General features: G+C 38.4%; 1 protein-coding gene across 3 annotated transcripts in view; it reads right to left on the reverse strand.

Annotated features, from left to right (window-relative positions):
- The window catches only part of wwox (WW domain containing oxidoreductase), an 808,566-nt gene that overhangs the window by 572,267 nt on the left and 215,275 nt on the right, over positions 1 to 21,024 (reverse strand). For all 3 annotated transcript variants that reach the window (XM_052027946.1, XM_052027947.1, XM_052027945.1), the window contains exon 6: positions 16,351 to 16,439. In XM_052027946.1, the coding sequence (XP_051883906.1) occupies positions 16,351 to 16,439 (89 nt within the window). The remainder of the gene's footprint in view (positions 1 to 16,350; positions 16,440 to 21,024) is intronic.

Genomic DNA, 21,024 nt, shown 5'->3' on the forward strand with positions numbered 1-21,024 from the left:
GCTGGTTAAAAAGCACCTCAATACTGAAGGTGGAATCAAGATTATACTTCCTTCTTATACACAAAAAGCAAAATAATATGGATAAGAGAAACTGAGAATGATGGAAATTGGAATCCTAAGGCAGAGAATTCTGGAAGGACATACACAGCAGTGAGCCCAGATGAAGGATTAAAGTATTAACCTACCTGTCCTTTCTCTTTAAGATGGCAACTTGCCCACTGTGCACCCTTGGCACATTGTTTTTGCTTCAGATTCCAAAAATCATCAGTTACAGAATATAGAGAGGAAATCTTAAACTATTATAAATATGCACTGGCAGACTAATAAACATCAAATGCTCCAATTTTCTTGGCAAAATACATCGGAAATAATTCCAGGAAATATCACCCAAAATTAAAAGGTTTTTTGTTAAATAGGTTGCATATTTACTGATAACAACACAAAGACAAGCTAGAAATGTTTGTCTTTTGGACTGAGGTATATCAGTCCATTGTATATTCAAAAAGTACCTAATAACTCTGTTTTAAATTCCTGTCTAATTGCAGACAGTAAATCATTTGACACTGCACTAAAATAAACTCTGATGCATGTTTTAAAATAATCACTCCTAAGCAATTAGGTACTACATTTGTCAGTGTGAAAAATAGGTCTTAAATTACCATATGCTGCATGGAAAGCACAGACTATGGAATGCATAGCACACAATACATGCTCTTATATAATTATATACTCTGAAACACAGGAATTACTGCTAAAATTCCCCCTATGTCATCCTCCCACCTTGACTGCATAGATGCTAATTTGCATTTTAACCCAGAAATAGAGAAACCTGAGAAAAAATACTGCTGCAACCATTTTAGCTTTGTTCACATGAAACTTGCAGTCCCTTCAAGATCACAGCAAAGCAAGATTGCAGCAGTCTTAACACTCAATGCTTTTGGCGTGAAGATGTAAAAAGAACATCGCTGCACAATAATGCCCCTGGGAACAGCGTGACAATAGAAGCAGCTGGTTCGGCATTAAAATGTGTATCAGGCCAATGACAGAACCTGGAGCTGGTGTCCCATCTAGTGGGGTGAAAGACTCCCCGACACAGCCAAAAGCACAAGGACTCTTGGGAGCTATGTGCTCACTGCATAGGAAAGACATAAATAATTAATCATCAGAAGGGGTAAACAATGATCTTGTACACAGCCCAAGAGAGATCACAGTTAAGCCATCTTAAAAAAAATTGAAGTCAAATTCCAGAATGAATTTGGGGCCGTGTTCAATAAATCCATCCAAGCCCCCACTCCACCACAGCCCTCCTCAAACCTGATGACCACCCACACCGCCTGGCTTTAACATCCTTCAGACGGAGTAAGTTCTCTTACTCTTAAGAGTGCAATTCACTCGTAAATTATAGATTTGATCTGACACAGCTTCAGACGCACAATGGAATCTGAGCATTACTTTATTAAACTATATCGTTCCTCCAAAATTCAATTATAGCTGCAAGACACTCAACTTCTTTTTGAAAATAATTAATAAAACTGTGCCTCTGACAGTAGTAAAATAAATCAGTGAGGCACGATTTCACAGCTAAACCTGGTCTCTCCACTGGTGGCGTCTGTGGACTAAATCGCACCTACCTATAGAGTGATAGAGTAACATAGCGCGGAAACAGACCCTTCAGCCCAACTAGTCCCATTTGCCAACAGTTGGCTCATATCCCTCTGAACCTTTCCTATGCATGTGCCTATCCAAATACCTTTTAAATGTTGTCATTGTACCTGCCTCAACTACCTTCTCTGGCAGCTCGTTCCATATACGCACCACCCTCTGTGTGAAGAAGTTGCCCCTCAGATCCCTTTTAAATCTTTCCCCTCTCCCCTTAAACCTGTGCCCTCCAGTTTTTGATTCTCTTTCCTGTGCATTCACCTTTTCTGTGCCCCTCATGATTTTGTATACCTCTATAAGGTCACAACTCAGTCTACTGTGCTCCACTGAATCAAGTGCCAGCCCAACCTCTCCCTTTAACTCAGGCCCTCAAGTCCTGGCAACATTCTCAGAAATCTTCTTTGCACTCTTTCCAGATTAATGATGTCTTTTCCATGTTGACTGACAAAAGAAAAATACAAAACTAAATACAAACATTGCAAGATATTAAATATATCAGTTAATCTGTTTGTTACATTGAACATTTTTCCTTCCAGTTTATTTTGCAGGGCAAGTTAGTAAAGGGGAATTTGAGAACAGATTTCCCTAACAGCTGTCAAGTTGGAGTTACTTTGGAAGGTCTAATGGAATTACATGTTATCGAAATTCAACTCCTATGCTCCAAAAATGTTTGCAGAAAAGGCCACGACTCTTACTTCAATCTAATTCAATGTGTCGTATGAATAAAGTGAATTTTATTCCTTCGTAATTTAGTCTATCTTAAAAAAAGCTTCAGCAAAGGAAACCAGGTCTGAAATTTTAGTTGACATTCAGCATGAAGCAAAAAAGAGATCTCACTTTGTGTAATAGATGTCTTATTGAACAAAATAAAAATCTTTCATCCAGGATTGAAAAGCCACGCTATATTTGTGTCAAAACAGATTTCTCCCACCCACATTATTACTTGCTAAAGAAACCTCAGGAACTTGCTAATACATTAAGTCTGAGGGAACTTATTAAAGGCAGCTGAATAAATAAAGCCAACAAATTTTTCATAAAAGATTAATCATATAAGGTAATATAAAATTTGTTGTACTTAATAACTATGTTCTATATTACTTCTACCAAACTATCATTTCTTCCCCACCAACATTAGATACAGATGTTCAAAGTTACAAAAACAATTAAAAGCATTAAGCCTGCTTTTACACATCTAAAATCAAAAGGAGACCAAAATTCACCAGCTCCCTAATCGTTCAGAGGGGAGAAAAACATAACTAAGCTTTCCTTGTAACGAAACTTGTCAGCCACTCTTGGTGAAATGTTCATTCGTATGTACTTACTGGCTCAGGTTCAGCAACAATTGCCTGCCCAAGTCCTCCACCACCATGGTTGAATATTTTGCTGGGGCTCAACATCTAGGCAGTAAGGAAGGTTTTCTTTTTGCAAAGAACCATTGACCTCTGGATTCATAGAATGAATGCAGAGTTACTTCAAACATTCAGAAGGGAATGAAGCAAATTCCTAGCGGTCTGGTATTGGAACATACATAGGCCCCTCAGTCCCTCAAGAGCACTCTGCAAATCTATTTGATCATGGCTGAAATGTACCCCATTTCTATTTATCTGTTTTCCCCAGGTCCCTTGATACATTTACCCATCAAAAATCCATTGCTGTTAGTCTAAAAATTTTTGTTTGATCTAACATGCTGGTGACCTTTTCAAAGAAATGTGAGCTAGCTTTCCCCTCACAATCCATGCTGACACCCTTTGATAAGATAATGTTTGTCCAAGTCCTCATTCACTATTTATAATCTGCCTATAATGGATATTAAATCCTTCTCTTCATTTGCAAGGAATGGTGTGACGATTGTAATTTTTAAATTTAACATCACAATTTGGAGAGCTTTGATGAACATGGTGCTGTTTATTTGGATGATGCCACTGCAAGGAGATATTTAGACTAAAAGGATACGGATAGACTGGATATTAAGGACCTACATTGGGGTAAAGCTGATGTCATGATAAGAAAGGGCCCAGCAAAAGATGACTATGAGCATCTAATTACAGTGAAGTCCACATGCAATCAGTGGTAATCATTCAACAACAAAATAGTGAGGGTTCAGGGATGCCGAGCTCTGGGAAGGATGGATGGTAAAGTTAACAGGTCCAAGAAACCCTGGATGTTAAGGGATTTCAAAAGTTGATTTAAAAAAAAGCAGGTAGAGGGAACTGAAAACAAGAAAGGCCCTAGAGGAGTATAGAAAACATGGGCGGGTACTTAAAAAGTAACTAGGAAGGTGAAGAGGGGGTGACACCAACTAACACTGGTGGGCAAGGTTAAGGGAAATCCCAAAGTATATCATTAGTATATTAAGGGCAAGAGGGTAATGAGGAAAAGAGCAGAGACATTAGGGACCAAAGTGGCCATCTGTACAAGGAGCCAGAGGACAGAAGTGAGGTCTTAAATGAATACTTTTGTCTGTATTTACTATAGAGATGGATATTATAATTAGGTAGGAGGCAATGGAATTCTGGAACAAATTACCATTGATGTAGACAAGGTATTAGATGTTTCAGCTGGCTTAAAGGTGGATAAATCCCCAAGGCTTGATAAGATGGCAAGGGAGGAGACTGCTGAGACTCCGACAGAAATCATCAGATCTGCTCTCGTGACAGAAGAGGAGGCAGATGACTGGACGACAGCAAATTGCACCATTATCTACTCAGTTTCCCAGGATGTCACTCAGGGTACAGGTTCAAAATACCGATGACCCCTCTCCAAGGGCAACAATTCACTTCCCACTACGGCATCTCAGGCAGCACAACCACCCATATCCTGCATGCAGCAAGTCCAGGTGGCTCCATTGACTGGCCCTGGGCAGCATTCTGAAGCTGGCCCATCATCTCATGGGTTATCAAAGGCACCAAAGTGAAAGGGAGTAGCCATCCAAGAGTTAGAGAGCCACCACTGCAATGTAACACTCAGACATCTAAACCGACCCAGGGGACTGTGAAACAGGAAGAACACTACAGTGTATAAGAGGTTTACAATTTTCCATTAATCTATCATTTGATTTGGCTTTATTGTTAAGTTTTCTCAATTCACTAAAATTGTTGAAATATATTCTAATTTAAGATAAATACCTTACTATATTGTGCAGAGATAAGTCAAATTGGTATGGGAGCTGCAGTAAATGCTGCCATACCTCATCCAGAAAAGCTGCTGATGTCACATGAACATGTTCAAGCTAAACCTTGATTTCAGCTGGATATTGAGTGATACTTTTCCCTTGAAAATTAAAACCTCACCACAATGACTAAATGATTGTGAAACATTAACACACGGTATAGCTGCCACGTTATTCTGGAAATGATTGTGTTCAACCTCACGACAAGGTTGATGACAAGCAACAGATTCTTATTCCCTTTCCTACTCTTATAATACTTACCCATGGCCACCTTTCAGGGACAGACTCCTGCAAGAGGCAGGGAAATACAATGGAGGCAGCATGGCAAGATGAAACATGTGCTCCAAGTTGTTTTGGAACTTCTCTTCCCCTTCATTTATACAGGAGACTGAAAACCCAGTAATAGGTGAGTGTCAGTGAAAAATGACAGTTTGTGCAAGAGAGGATGAGTCTGTGTTGATCGTTTCCAAGTACTGTGATCCAAATGTTTCTAACATTGACACTTCATCTGCTGTACTCCATTGTGTACCCTCAAATGGTCGATTAGTGCAACAGCAATAACATGAACCTCAACTGAAGTCTCATGAGAGATTTCTCAATACCGAATAATTGTGGACTTCATTGGCTTGAAACATGAACCCTCAGTGCATCACCCTACTCATTAAATGCCAATCTGATGAAAATGTTACATGGATTACTTTCAACCACAGTGACTCCAACACTGATTACTCACCATCAGTGCTGAGCAGAACAACACAGAGTTCACAATCTCAATCAATGTTTAAATCTGCAGATAGTGTCTGACTCAAGGCAAGTATATGTTCTGCAGAGATCATAGTGGTTTAGGCCACTGAATGAGCAATAGGTACTTTTTTAGCAAGCCATTCATTGATGTCTTATATTCATTGCTGGTAGACCTATATAGCAGGATGGAAGGTTAATATGTAGCAAACAACAACATCTCTAAGAAATTAAAAAGAAACCTGCAGATGCTGGAAATCTAAAACTAAAACAGAAAATGCAGTAAAATCTTATCAGGTCAGTCAACATCTGTGGAAAGAGAATCAATCAATGTTTTGGGTCTGTTCTGATGAAGGGTCACAGACCTGAAACGTTGACTGTTCCTCTTTCCACAGATGCTGCCTGACCAACAATGCCTCTACAGCTAATTGGTTTGTACTACAAAGTACCCCCAGACTGATGTAGGCAACAAAGACCCTTTGAGACCCTTGGCATTGTCCACAATGACTCTGTTACATGAAGGTCTCTGTTGTAATTTGGTTCAATTGCTGCAATTGGAGAGCATACGGGTTTGAGTAGACATAGCAGGTAGCCCTTCTCCCCTGGAATCCACACCTGGCGGGCACTGAAAATGTTCAGCAGTTTGGACTTAGTTTGAAAACATGGCATGTTTCCATGAGGAAATTCTTTCTTGATCCACAGCACAACTTGCATATTGAGGTTGTGGATACCTTTCCTGTTCATGAAAAGCCCAGGGAACTAAGGCCCTCTTGTTAGCTGTAGCACACTCAGAGGATTTTGGAAGATATCTGAGCAGCCTACAGTCAGTTATAAAGTTGTCTTGTGAGGTCTCCTGATGTCAGCTGAGCATTTCTCTAAATAGTGAGGAAAGCAACAAGTTAGCACCACGGTATCTAGTATGTGGAACTTTGTTATCCAACTGACATCTGTATGAACAGAAGGAGTGGTACGGGACTGGTGATATCAATAAAAGCTCAGGTTCACTAATGTGCATCATTTCCAGAAGTACGCGATGATAGATAGATAGATAGATAGATAGATAGATAGATAGATAGATAGATAGATAGATAGATAGATAGATAGATAGATAGATAGATAGATAGATAGATAGATAGATAGATAGATAGATAGATAGATAGATAGATAGATAGATAGATAGATAGATAGATAGATAGAAGTCACACGTACATTGAAACACACAGTGAAATGCGTCTTTTTGCATTACTGAGATTGTGCTGGACCTAGAGATGATCATTAGCACAATCTACTCCAGGCGAGGTCAAATTTGGACTGCATAGCACTGACAACAAAAGCTGCAGGATCTCATTTTTAGACTTGTGTTTTTAAAGGCAAGCTCGAAAACTTCATTCAAAATATTTTTAATAAAATTAACTGCAGATTTCTTGTACCAAGAAAATCCACAATAGGGAGCAGTGGACACCAAGGATATACTGTTTGCAAGTAAGGCTTTCATAACTAATTATTCAAATCACAATGCAATTCTCTTTTGTGAATTATTAGGCAGCTGCCTACAACTTTGCTCTACACTGCTCTACAAACTGGATGTCTCCTGCAGCCACTGATTCTTCCACCAGGGTATTTACTGCATATTATTAAGCTCTAGGTTCCTTCAGCGAAATGCTTTAGTGTTCAGAGAATTATTACTGTCATAGCACGTGGCAATGTTGAGTGGAAAGCATTGCCTGGAGTCATACCAGCCACTGTACGCATGAACCTTTAACTTTAGAAGCCCACTGTGAATATTCAATTTAATAAGTCATTTTCCCCTTTATCCTTTTCTTAATAGGTCACAATAAATCCTGCAAAACATAATTATTTCTTTCAAAATGTAGTTCCCATTTCATTTAGCTCTCTGACAGATACAGATACTTTATAGACTTTTTTAAAATTACAAGCTAAGATCGTATGTCACTTTATTGTACAGTGTATTAAGAAAATTATTTTTATACTACACGTGTGAATAGAAGAGCAGTGGTTTATTTCTCTGTCAGGACCACTTTCAGACAAATGATTGTGCCATGTGTACTGTCCTTTAGGTATTACCCACAGAGCTGCTGTTTAATATATGTAATTTTATTACATTATTTTAATGGGTCATAGTAACTCAATAACCTGTTGCACAGCATTTTTACTTCAAAATAATTCCTTATAGGAATATCAAGTAATACAATGAATTAGTTTAACTTCCCATGCCCCTTGCCTATGCAGAAATGTATTACAATTGGACCACACAAAAGCAAGCCAGTTTAAGTGAATTATGCAACTGCAATATATAGTTGTGCATGTTTTTACTAAATCAACAGATTACAAATTGTTAGTGTTCTTACAACCGTAACCAGAGGCACTGCATCAGTGTGCAGCCTTATTAACAGCATGAACTACAGTGAACATTAAAATATAACGCCAGTAGTGTTATACAAGGCATGTTACTGTGCAGGACTTAATGCAATATTGGATGGAAAAGAATAGTTTCAGTAATGAGCACAATCTGAAAGCAAACGATACTCAAAACTGCAACAGATGTGATCAGCAATCAGGGAGGGCACAAACTGCTCAAAATGGCAGTGGCTTTCCAAGGTGAAATTATTGTTCAGGTTTACACCTAACTCAACTTTGTACTGAAAACTTAAAATCTTCCATCAACATTTGAAATGCTTGAAATGGTTAAAAGAAATGTTTGAAATGGTTAAAATGTTTAAAATTCTGAAAGGCATAGATAAGGTGGATGGTAACAGTCTTTTCCCCAGGGTAGGGGAGTCCAAAACTAGGGACATAGAGTGAGAGGGGAAAGATTTAAAAGTGATCCGAGGGGCAACTTTTTCCACACAGAGGGTAATGAGTATATGGAATAAGCTGCCAGGGGAAGTGGTCGAGGTGGTCCAATAGTATCATTTAAGAAGCACTTGGATGGGTATATGGAGGGTCAGGGCTTAGGGGGATATGGGCTGAACGCAGGAAATTGGGACTACCTGGATGGGCACCATGGTCGGCATGGACTGGTTGGGCTGAAGGGCCTGTATCCCTACTGTATTGCTCTATAACTCTATAACCAATGGAAGCAGGCAGCACAGTTGAAGAAAGGTATTTCGTTTTCCATTCAAAAAACTCCATTGATATATTTAAGAATATGGTGTAGGGCTGTTCTATTAATGCTGTTGAAAGTGGGTTTAGAAGAAATAATAAGCATTTTTAGTCGGAGAATTTGACTTTAACAAGCCAGTTAACTGGCAGAATAGGAGTCAAATTTTCAACAAAGCCTTTGTACTTAAATAACAAAATTAATATCTTGACGAAAGCAAACTCAAAATGTTCCCTGATTCTCTTTCCCCAGATGCAACCTGACCTGGTGAGAATTTCCAGCATTTTCCGTTTTTGCCAAGCTTCCTCAAAAGGTTGTATATTGCACAAAGCAGCATCAGTGATAATGGAAACTCAATTTACATAAGTTGCACTTAAAATCCCTTGACTATTTAAACTTGCTTAAAGATTTCGGGTGAACTCCAAACCAAATGTTTATTTTGGTCTAGAGTTCAGTTCAGGTCAGTAAATCAGCTATCAACATACAAGCGTTGTGTAGTTTACCAGAGTGCATTACATTGAAAGATTGTTGTACAATGAAGGAGTTGTATTACGTTAACATCCCGATAAACTATCCATCCAAGAATTGGTCTGCTTAGGTCACATGACAAACTCTGCTCAAAATTATTAGGCAATACAAATACAATGTACAGTACATCACTTTTTAGTCGTGCAATGATAGCCCATTTAGATCTCGTATTCAGTAACAATCTGAAACACAGAACAAATAGCTGAGTAGAGCTATTTAAAAGTTCTAATGTATCTTACTCTTTGGCAAAAGATAGACTATATTTAGTGCATTGGTTATTAAAAATGTCATTCAGAAGAATTATAAGCTTCTGACATTGCACATGATGAGAGTTTTTCGTGTATTTTGTTTTATTTCCCATCTAAAATCTAATTTTCTGGCTCCTCAGTGGCGTAATGCCTCCATGTTCAAACGTTGTGGGTTCAAGTCTAACTCCAGTTACTCAAGCACAAAATCAACTTCGGCATTCCAATGCAGCACGGAGGAAGTACTACAATTTCAAAGGTGTTGCCTTTCAGATGACAGGTTAATCCAAGACACTGTGTATCCTCTCAAACAGATGTCAAAGAGATCCTATGGCTTTCATCAAAGGATAGCAGATGTCCACCCAGGTTCTTTTTAATCGTAAACCCTTCATCAACATTGGAAACTCTTTGTTACAACAGGTAAATATACTTCAGAATAATTTCATTTCAAAGGTTTTGGGATGTCCTGAGTTAGCGGAAGGTACTGCACAAAAGAGTCTTTCTTTCTGCCCTGAATTTTCTCCTTTCCTTGGTTTTTCCTGTACCTTGCACTCGTTCTCCGGTCACTGCTGCTGCTGTTCGGCAAAGAGCATATGTCCAAGACTGGTCCAGAATTACTCACCAGCCTATCTTATGTAGGGAGGTTTGATCATGTCTCGCTGCCATAGGAAATTACCTCAAACTTCAATACGTTGAAAATGTCAGTTCAATACCTGGGACAAGAGCATAATTATTTGTATAACTGGCAAATTAAAATTGTGACCCTCTCAACTTTGTTTAAAGCTCCCCTATGTCTACTCTTCTTCAAAGTTAGAGTACTTGTTTTGGAACTAAGATGCTTCAAACTGGGAATTAATCTTGTTGCCTTCAATATTTTTTCCAAAGGATATTAAAACCAAATTGTGCTCTAATTGATGGCCAACCAAAAGTCCAGCACTAGAAAACAAAATGATTTGTTTTGGTTTATAATCAATTGTCCTATCCATGCAATCTAACATATTTTTCACTTTATCTATTGCTTCACAGCAATGCTCATGAAGATTTAGCAATTAATGGACTCCAATACACACATAATATTGGGAATTGTTTACAAAGCAAATACAAAGTAAACTTTCACACCATGTTCATTCACAAAACACTTGAGATTGTATCAGTACTTGGCCAAGATCTTCCATGGAATTCTACAAGAAAAAAAATTAAATGAGAGCATCTGGTTAAATGAGGTTGCATTATTTTATGTATTTTGTTTGATTATTTTAAGGTCATGGGCTTCTTTAACTATTCCTCCAACTGTGATGGTGAACCACTAACTTAAATAGTCCTCACTGTGCCGTGAGGTACTTCAACTGATCAGTTAGATATAGACTTCTGGAGATTTGACTAAGTGGAAACGAAGGATCAGTGATACATTTCAAGTCAGGGTGGTATATGACTTAAGAGCTGTCATTGTTCCTATGTACTAGCTGCCTTGATCCATCCAAGCAGTAGGCGCTCTTGCTTTGGTGTAGGTGTTGGAACATCTTTGACAAGCTGCTGTAATACTTCTCATACCTAAAATGATGGATGGGATGCCAATTAACTTGGCTGTTTTTCCAGGCTCATGTTGAACTTTGTTGTATTTGTACTCATACAGGAAAGTACAGACAATTCCATTATAATACTGAGTTCTTCTTTGTAGATGTTGGATAAACAAGAAAATGAGTAACTCGGTAAAGAATAGCCAGTCTCTGACCACCTCCTGTTGCCTGCATTTGTTTTATATGGCTGATCTCGTTGGGTTTCTGCTCAATGGTATTCCCTAGGACATTGATGTCTCAGTGCTAGAAATGCAGATGTAGCTCAACTCTTTTGGTTACTGCCTGCAAAGTGAGCTCAAGCCCAAATATTGTCCAGTCCTTCCTTCATTCAGGCATTAACTCGGTCATTAGCCGGGAAGTTGCAAATAGAATTAAACATTGTTCAATCACCTTAAGACCGAAGGAGGGTAAATGATTAAACAGCAAAAGATGGCTGGGTTTAGGGCACTATAATATGGCACTCCTGCAGCGATATACTGGAAGTAGGACGATTGGCCTCCAATAACCATCATCTTTCTTTGTTCAATGTATCAGTTCCTTAGATTAATGTTAGCAATGCATCCTGCAGCTTCTGAATTTTGACAACAGTGAGTACAAAAAAAAAAGTTTGCTTCTCTTGCTGCAATATGCAGTTAGGTAATAAGACTATTTTTTTGAGCAAATTCAAAATCTCTACTAAGACTAATAAGCATGTTCTTCTTATTATAATTTAAAATAATTTCACATATTTTATATAAAGGAGAAACAAGAGAGTTAGGAATGAAGGACAACAATAGATCTACTCACAGCATTCCTCCAATGCTGATGTTTTAGCATTCTAGCATAAATACCTACTTCACATCAATCTGTAAAAGCTGGGAACACTTACAAAAAAAACACTAACAATTTGTCATGGAACTGGAGCAGTTTGCTGCATTATTTATTTGTATTTTTCTCCCTATGTTTAGATCTTTATCTGAACGACCTAATGTGCACACATTATATAAAAAAAGTCTCAAATTTTAACAACCAGGTTAAGTTTTCAAATGTACTTCCTTGCAATGAAATTATTGAAATGAAAACATTATTGTTTCAACATGAATTTCAAATTTCCATTTAATTCCAAAACAAATTCTTTTGTCTCAAGTTCCTTTGGCATAACCAAAGGATATAAGCCAGGCACTCTACTTGTGAATGTTGATTTAACTAACATAAACTGTGCATATTTGGCAGTGCAACATGATCACAGAGTGGCCTTGGCCTATTATTTCGTGGTTTATTTTATTTTAAATAATCCAGCCATCTATCCCCACTGAGTGTACATACAAACGTTTATTAAATCAGGAACAATGAGATACAGCTTCCAACGGATTTAGTTTCAGAGTCACACATTGGGCCTTTTCTGCACTTTCAACTGCAACAGTATGTTGAGTTGTTGGGCAGCAGTTGTTTAAAGTAGCTCAGTGACACCGCCAGTAATATTTATTCATTTCTTTTCAAAATGTATTGCAACTTTACTGGGATCTGATTCCATGGACCACACCCAAGTAAATTTTCATCTTCCAGAATTTTAAAGCCAATACTAATCAGCCCTGGAATCATCTTACCCAACCCTTTTTCTGGCTTCATATATGTAAACCCTTCCAGCAGATCCAGTGATCTGAAGAAATAATAATCAGTGACAGTTCCATCCTTCTTCCTCATGGACTGAAGCCAAGTATAGCACACATATCTCCAACCAAAATAGAATAACCTCAACAGAATTAAGAATTAAACCAGTATCTCCCTTATCTGTTCAGGCTAGTTACTTGCCAGAAAGGTTTATGGACCCATTGTGGGAGCTTAGTTATTTTTCCTCAACGTTGTTTACTGAAGTCCCACACCACAAGGTTCAAGAACAGCTACTTCCCTTCAACCATTCGGTTCTTGAACCAACCGGTAAAACCCCAATCACCACTACCATTTAGCAACACTATGACCACTCTGATCACTTTGCACTCAATTGGACTTTGTTTTTTGTTGTTATATTTGTGTTTTTTTCTTGTAAAAATTGTGTATAATTTATGATTAATTCATGTTTTTCTTGTGAATGCTGCTTATATGATGCTATGTGCCTGTGATGCTTCTGCATGTAAGAGTTTCGTTGCACCTGTGCATACATGTACTTGTACACATGACAATAAACTACTTTTGTTTTTACTTTATACTTATGGAAAAATAAATAACAAGGCAAAAGTATTCCCAAATTAGCCTCAAAATATATTCACCTGAATCTGAATATATCCCCCCAACAACCGTACATTATCCTTCTGTTTCTATGCTAGTTAATCATACATAACACATCACATGTTGACGTATAGCTGTGCTTTGTTTGGTACTATGGATTATTGGGCATGTGAATAAGCAGTGTCAAACTTTTACATAGGTCCCTTGAAGTATTCGAAGTAAAGAGCCCAAAATGAACAGAATCCAATTTGTTCTCAGACCCAGTCCAAAGTTCCTTCATGCCAAGACTATCCAAGCTATTTTCCTTGTCAGTTTTTGCACTGCCCATCACTATACCTTGCATTTCAGTACCACTCTCTAACATATTGAAAGATAGAAGGTCATTTTAACAAAGTACTTTAATCAACAAAGAAACTTACAAAGGGAGAGAAAACATTCCTTTTCTGTGTGTCATCCATCAGACAGGCAAACCAATTCTAACCTGTTTAACAGTAATAATGCAACAATATTATAAAATTATGATAGGCACAGATAGGGTAGACAGTGAGAATCTTTTTCCCAGGGCAAAAATGTCAAGTAATAGAGGACATGCATTTAAAGTGAGAGGGGGAAAGTTTAAAGGAGATGTACTGGGCAAGTTTTTTTTATACACAGAGTGGTAGGTGCCTGGAACAGGCAGCCAAGAGTGGTGGTGGAAGCAGATACGATAGTAGTGTTTAAGAGGCTGTTAGATAAACACATGAGTATGCAGGGAATGGAGGAATATGGATCATATTTCGGCATCCGAACTCCTAAACCTAGGACTCAACGCCTCCTTTTGCAACTAGATCCTTGACTTCCTGACAAACAGACCATAATCAGTAAGGATAGGCAGCAATACCTCCGCCACGATTATTCTCAACACTGGTGACCCAAAAGGCTGCGTGCTCAGCCCCCTACTCTACTCCTTATACACTCATGACTGCGTGGCCAGATTCTGCTCTAACTCCATCTACAAGTTTGCAGATGATACCACCATAGTGGGCCATATCTCAAATAATGATGAGTCGGAGTACAGGAAGGAGATAGAGAGCCTAATGACATGCTGTCACGGCAACAACTTTTCCCTCAATGTCAGCAAAACAAAAGAGCTGGTCTTTAACTTCAGGAAGGGTTCTGTCTACATCAATGGTGCTGAGATCAAGAGTGTGGAGATTTTCAAGTTCCTAGGAGTGAACATCACCAATAGTCTGTCCTGGTCCAACCACGTACAGTAGATGCCATGGCCAAGAAAGCTCACCGGCACCTCTACTTCCTCAGGAGGCTGAAGAAATTTAGCATGTCCTATTTGACCCTCATCAATTCTTACCGATACACCACAGAAAGCATCCTTTCTGGATGCATCACAGCTTGGTATGGCAACTGCTCTGCCAATGATCACAAGAAACTGCAGAGAGTTGTGGACACACCTCAGCACATCACAGAAACTAGCTTCCCCTCCATGGACTCTGTCTGCACTTCTCGCTGCCTCGTTAAAGCCACCAGGAAAATCAAAGATCCCACCCAACTCAGACACCCTCTCCTCTCCCCTGCTGCCATCGGGCAGAAGATACAAAAGTTTGAAAGCACGCACCACTAGGCTCACAGACAGGTTCCATCCCACTGTTTTAAGACTATTGGATGGTCCCCTAGTACAATAAGATGGACTCTTGACCTCAAAATCTACCTTGGTGTGACCTTGCACCCTACCGTCTAGCTGCACAGTATTTTCACTGTACTGTAACACTTTATTCTGCACTCTGTTATTGATTTACCTTGTAATACCTCAATGCACTGTTGTAATGAATTGATCTGTATGTACGGAATGCAAGACAGGTTTTTCACTGTACCTCAGTACATGTGACAATAATAAACCAATTTACCATCATGTTCAGCACAGACATTCTGGGCCAAGGGGCCTGTTTCTGTGCTGTATTGTTCTATGTTCAATGTTCATGGAAGGTAGTTGGCCATAAGGTACTTTATTTAAAAGCATACACACATAATGTGTGAGCTGCGTATGTTGCACTGTGAAGTAGAAAGCAATGCTTGCACTTCAAGTTGCTGTTAGGACCAGATCAATATATTCTGTCCACCCAATCAGAACAGGAAAAAGCAGCAATTGGCCAAAGGACCAAGTATCAGAAGTAATTCTTCCAACCTACTCATTTACCAACAGTTACAAATTGTGGACACACAAGAGACTGCAGTTGCTGGAACCTAGAGCAATACATAAAACACTGGAGGAACTCAATGGGTCAGGCAGCATCTATGGAGGGAAATGGACAGTTGACGTTTCAGGTTGAGACCCTTCACCTGGAGTCGAAATATATGGTCTCAACCAGAAATGTCATCTATCCATTCCCCTCCTCAGATGCTGCCTGACCTGCTGCGTTCATGCACCGTTTTGTGTGTTACTTACAAAATATGTCCTATCAAGTACAATCAGTTCTTCAGAAGTAAATTTGCTAGGAATGGAGAAGGGATAGGAGTAATACATCAGTCTACAAAACATAACATGATATATGATGTAACAATGTTAGAATGTTTTATGATAATAGTAAAATTAAATTTATGGCAATAATCATTTTATCAATTTTAGTCTCAGCAAACTAGAGGAAAAATATACATCATATCTAGAGAATGGGATTAGCATTTGTCTTAAATAGATATGGCATAAAGTTTGCAGAATAGAGGAAAAGCTTAAAGATGTCAGCTGGATCAAAAAATGAGACCTCACCTCAACATGTACATTGTCTGTTTGTACACATGTATTATGTAAGCATACACCAAAGTCTAGTATAAGGAAAGAAATAACCCCCCCTTTAAATTCAGATTGAGGGTCAGGACAAATGCAACCAAATGGAAGGACTTGTGTTCTCAGAGCAATCTCAGAGGTAATAAATTACACTACTTAATTTAAATGGAAGACCACATCAGTTAGTCCAATAAAGCTGGTTATTATAAAAGCTACTCGAGCATGAATCATACATGGAGGTATTGTTGCTGGAATAACAAATCTTTTTTTTAAAAAAACAGAAATCAGTCAATATACAACATGAATGCAAGTTTTTGAATGCAACTTACAGTTTTTTAGCCTTGAAGGCTTCTGCAAACTGCTGGACACTTTGGAGGGAAGACAAGTCCAGGATCATAGCTTCTACCTTGGCTTTGTGCTGAAATAAAGGACAAATGAACAATATAACAAATCATAAACAATGGCCAAATCTTGCCCAAATATTGAAAATCAGAGTACCTTCTGGCCTGGCTTCCATCACAAGTTATTGGCAGAATGCATTTTCGATAACAAGAAAAAAACTAACTGAAACAGTGCAAGTGAAATGGTCCAATAAAAAAAATCCCTTTGCAGCTCATGAAATAGAGAACTGTCTACTCTGAGCTATTGAGATGACAAGTTTGATGAGGCCATTTGGCAGTTGTAAATTACAGGTTTTGTGTTTTCGCTGACTCTATTTATCAAGTACTTTTTTGGTAGGTAATTTGCTTATTTCACACCACTCCAATCTTATTTTAAGACTACCAGTTGAGTCATTTGGGTACAAGGCAATTTGCCAAAGTAATTCCAGCAATCTGAATTGTGAACTGCTGTGTAAATACACATTTGAAGTGTAACCTAGCAGAAGGAAACATGCACTTAAGAAAGTTAACACAAAACAAAACAACTACTCTTAAAAGCTTTTCTGAATCACAACATGCAATGCATTCTTCCTTAAATGGATTACATTATGGATGTTCATAAAAAGATGGTATTGAGTAGGGAGAATGGTGTTAAAATCCATAGTAGATGTGGTTTTATTCAACCATTGAGCATCCTATCTTTATTCATAAATACCTGTGTTTTCCATTGAACCATAAAAATCTTTTTAACAAAGCTCTTCTTCAGAGAAAAAAAAGTTATTTCTGTAGGTGAAAACTGATTTACATTCTTGCTAAAAGCTTTGTCATGGTTTTATCCTATGTCATAAATCTTAAATCCATTATTAATGATCTTGTGGAAGTACAAACTACGCCACGAGTACAACAGCAGTGCTGGGTTAAAAATGTTGGGCGTCCAATAGCACAAGGCTGGTATTTTGGGTTTGATTTCTAGTTTCACCTAAATCACCTGGAAAGGACAGAAGAGTGACCGAGATAAAAACAGAAAGAAAGACAATTCACTACATCGATCACAAAAAAATTGAAGACTATGTTGATAAAGTTATTTCATTTCTACCAATAATTTACACAACCCTATTAAAAATACTTTGTTCCATCTGAAATCCAAAGCACATAAACAGCAATGGTTAAAAAAAATGGATAAAATGGTTAAAGCGCACCAGAGTCTTTCTGAGAAAATTACCTTTTTTGAACTACTTTCAAAACCACTGATTTGGTGCTAAATGTACAGATATTGGCCAATACTACTATGTCTTTAGGATGCTACTAAACAGCTTTGGCTTTGGTAGTGGGATTAGTTTTTTTAATAATAAAATTATTTCAATTTATCAATATCAATTGATTTTTTTTTGTTTATCAATATGAAGCATTGTGATTTCTTGTGTGACTCAATATAATCTATTTTGTAACATTTTCTTTTTTTCCTTTGTTTCATGTATTTTGTACTTCTTATTTGAAATTAATAAAAATATTGACAAAGAAAGAAAATTAAGGAGGTTCGGCATGCCACCAAACACCCTCACAAACTTCTACAGATATACTGTTGAAAGTATCCTGACTGGTTGCATCGTGGTCTGGTACAGCAATTCAAAAGCACAGGAATGTAAGAAGCTGCAGAGGGTAGTGGACTCAGCCCGATACATCACAGACACATCCCTCCCCACTATTGGTAATATCTACATGAGGTGCTGCCTCAATAAGGCAACATCTAATCATTAAAGATCCCCACCATCCAGGCCGTGCCATCTTCTCACAGCTGCTATCGAGCAGGAGGTACAGAAACCTGAAGTCCCACACCACCAGGTTCAGGAACAGCTACTTCCCTTCAACCATTTGGTTCTTGAACCAACCTGCACAACCCTAATCACTACCTCAGTATTGCAACACTATGACTACTCTGCACTATAATAGACTCTGGGTTTTTTTGCTCTGTGTTCTTTCTTGTAAAAATTGTATATAATTTATGTTTAATTTATGTTTTCCTTGTGAATGTTGTGTGCCTGATACTATGTGCCTATGCTGGTTAGTTTTTCACTGCATGCACCTGTGCCTATATGTAATTGTGCATATTACAATAAACTCAACTTTGACTATTGCAAATAGGTGCACAGCTATGCCTTAGAGTCTCTCAAGCCAGCTCTGCAATTCATTAAGATCACTTCCAGACCTGTACCATTGCTATTACCGGCCCTGTCCCCATATCCATTCCTTCCCTTGAATGACAGGCAAGCTTAAGGGGCCGAGTGGCCTACTCCCACTCCTATCTTCTTATGTTCTTGCAGCAAAGAAGGTTGACAGGAAATTTAAGATGGTACACTAGATCAAGACACATTTAAATAGAGTGATGTAGAGAAAAGCTGTCCACTTCAGCAGATGTTTCAAGGACAGGGGTCACAAATTCTAGGTGATGGGCAAAAGAGACAGGAGGATTCGAGGAAAATTATCTTTATGCAGATTTCAATCTGGAGTTCCTGGCTGTAATAGTGAAACAGGGTCCATCAGAGAATTGGATAGACACTTGAGAGAAAATGACTTTCAGGGCTGTAAGAAAGTGAATGGTTTGTTCTACAGGGAGTCACCATGGACTCTATGGTCTGAAAGATCTCCTTCTATGCTATAAAGATTCAGATTCGAGACTTTCTAGTCAAAGGAAATCCATCAATCAAAAGATAGCAATCATCAGCCCAAGGAGAATAACAATGTATGTGATATTTATTTACCTTCCATTATTTTGAGGCTAAGCAGCTCCTCATAGATTAAAAAAAAATCATTTCATGTCACTTTAGGAAGGAGGTTAAGATCCTGGAGAAGGTGTAGACGAGATTTATTGGCACACAACTGGGGATGGCAGTCTTCAGCTACAAAATTAGACTAGATAAGGGGGGATTGCTCTCCCTGGAGCAAAGGGTTACAGCTCAAAAAAGAAACAACAATCTTAAATATTTTATACAAAATGAAGTGAAAAGCTTAAAATCTAGGCAAACATTTACATTGTGTGTCCTGGGCAGCAGAAGTATTAATGACAACATGATTGACAGGTCACCACTTCAGTTGCTCCGTTAGAAAAAATATACAATTTCCCATCAAAAGAAGTTTTATATTTAGGCTGATGCTCAGCTAAAGCAAGAATAATTTCTTCTCTGATATTAACTCTTTGGAGAAGTACACAACTACCCAGTCAAAAGGAATTATCTTTGACAAATTTGCAAACATACTAGATGTAACTAATTAATCTACAATGCAGTCACAAAATGTTTTACACAGTCAGCATGGTGATTTATACCTTGTGATCAGCTGAAAATAGCATTATCAAACAGGAAAAAAGTAAAGCATTTGTGTCAATTTTTAACTTGGAGGCAATCTCGTTTAACTGAATCAATGAAAGAACTGTGTTTATATAATGCCTTCAACATAGTAAAATATCCCAAGGGTGAGTGAGGGTGAATGGTGGTGGACAATTAAGCAGCTAATGGAAGGAGGCGACTCCAAGGACATCTCTGCTCTCAGCAAAGACAGGAACCAACAGGTGAGTGCTAAATGCAAGGCTGAAGCATTTGTAGCCCTGTTCACCAGAAATGTCCAGTGGATGATTGAAGGTGGCTTCTTCCCAAGGTCTCCACCATCACAAAAGTCAATCTATTGCAAAACCAATTCAATCCATGTTCAAATATCTAAGAGCATTGGAAACACCAAAGGCTGTGGGGCTAGAAAACATGGAATGACCACAGTACAGAAGGATACCCTTTGGCCCTTCATGTCCAGACCAACTCTCTACCCATTCCCCAAGTCCTTTCTCCATAGCCATGCAAGATTTTCCTCACCATATATTTTTCAAATTATCTCTTGAAGGACACAATGGAAACCTGCCTCCAACATATCTGCAGGCAGTGCATTCTAGATTCCAAACACATGTGTATGAAAGTTCTCCTTCAAGTTACTATTGATTCTCTCCCCTTTTCTTTTATACTTGTGATTTCTAGTCTGCCGCCAAAGAGCACAGCATCGCATTATCTACCGTCCAGACCCCTCATCATTTTATGTACTTCTATCAAATATTCCCTCAGTTTTCTCTTCTCCAAAGAAAACAACCCCAGCCTCTCCAACGTATCCATGTAACTGTAGTCCCTTATCCCCAAAAACATTCCTATGAATCATCACTGGAACTTCTCCAGTAACTCCATATCCTTCCTAAAATAAGATAAAACTGAGGCAAGGCATTTGGACAATTACAGAGATGGGAAAGGTTTAGAGGGATATGGGCCAAACACAGGCAGTTGGGACTAGCTCAGGCAACTTGGTCAGCATGGACAAGTTGGGCCGAAGAGCCTGTTTCGGTGTGTATAGCTCTATGACTCTAAGAACTGAATACATTAAGGCAATTGAGACCAGACAAGTATTTTAAAAAGGTTCAGCTTGACTTCCTGCTTTTATGCTCTATGCCTCTATTGATAAAGCCCAGAACTGTCTATGCCGTATAACTGTTTTCTGAACATGATCCTGCACCCCCTTTATAAGTCTCCTTCATTTTACATTGCCTCAGCTCTGTTGTTTGTAGTCAACTTTGCATCTATACCATCCACGTCC

This window comes from Pristis pectinata, chromosome 13, assembly GCF_009764475.1.
Source record: "Pristis pectinata isolate sPriPec2 chromosome 13, sPriPec2.1.pri, whole genome shotgun sequence".
Lineage (NCBI taxonomy): Eukaryota > Metazoa > Chordata > Chondrichthyes > Rhinopristiformes > Pristidae > Pristis > Pristis pectinata.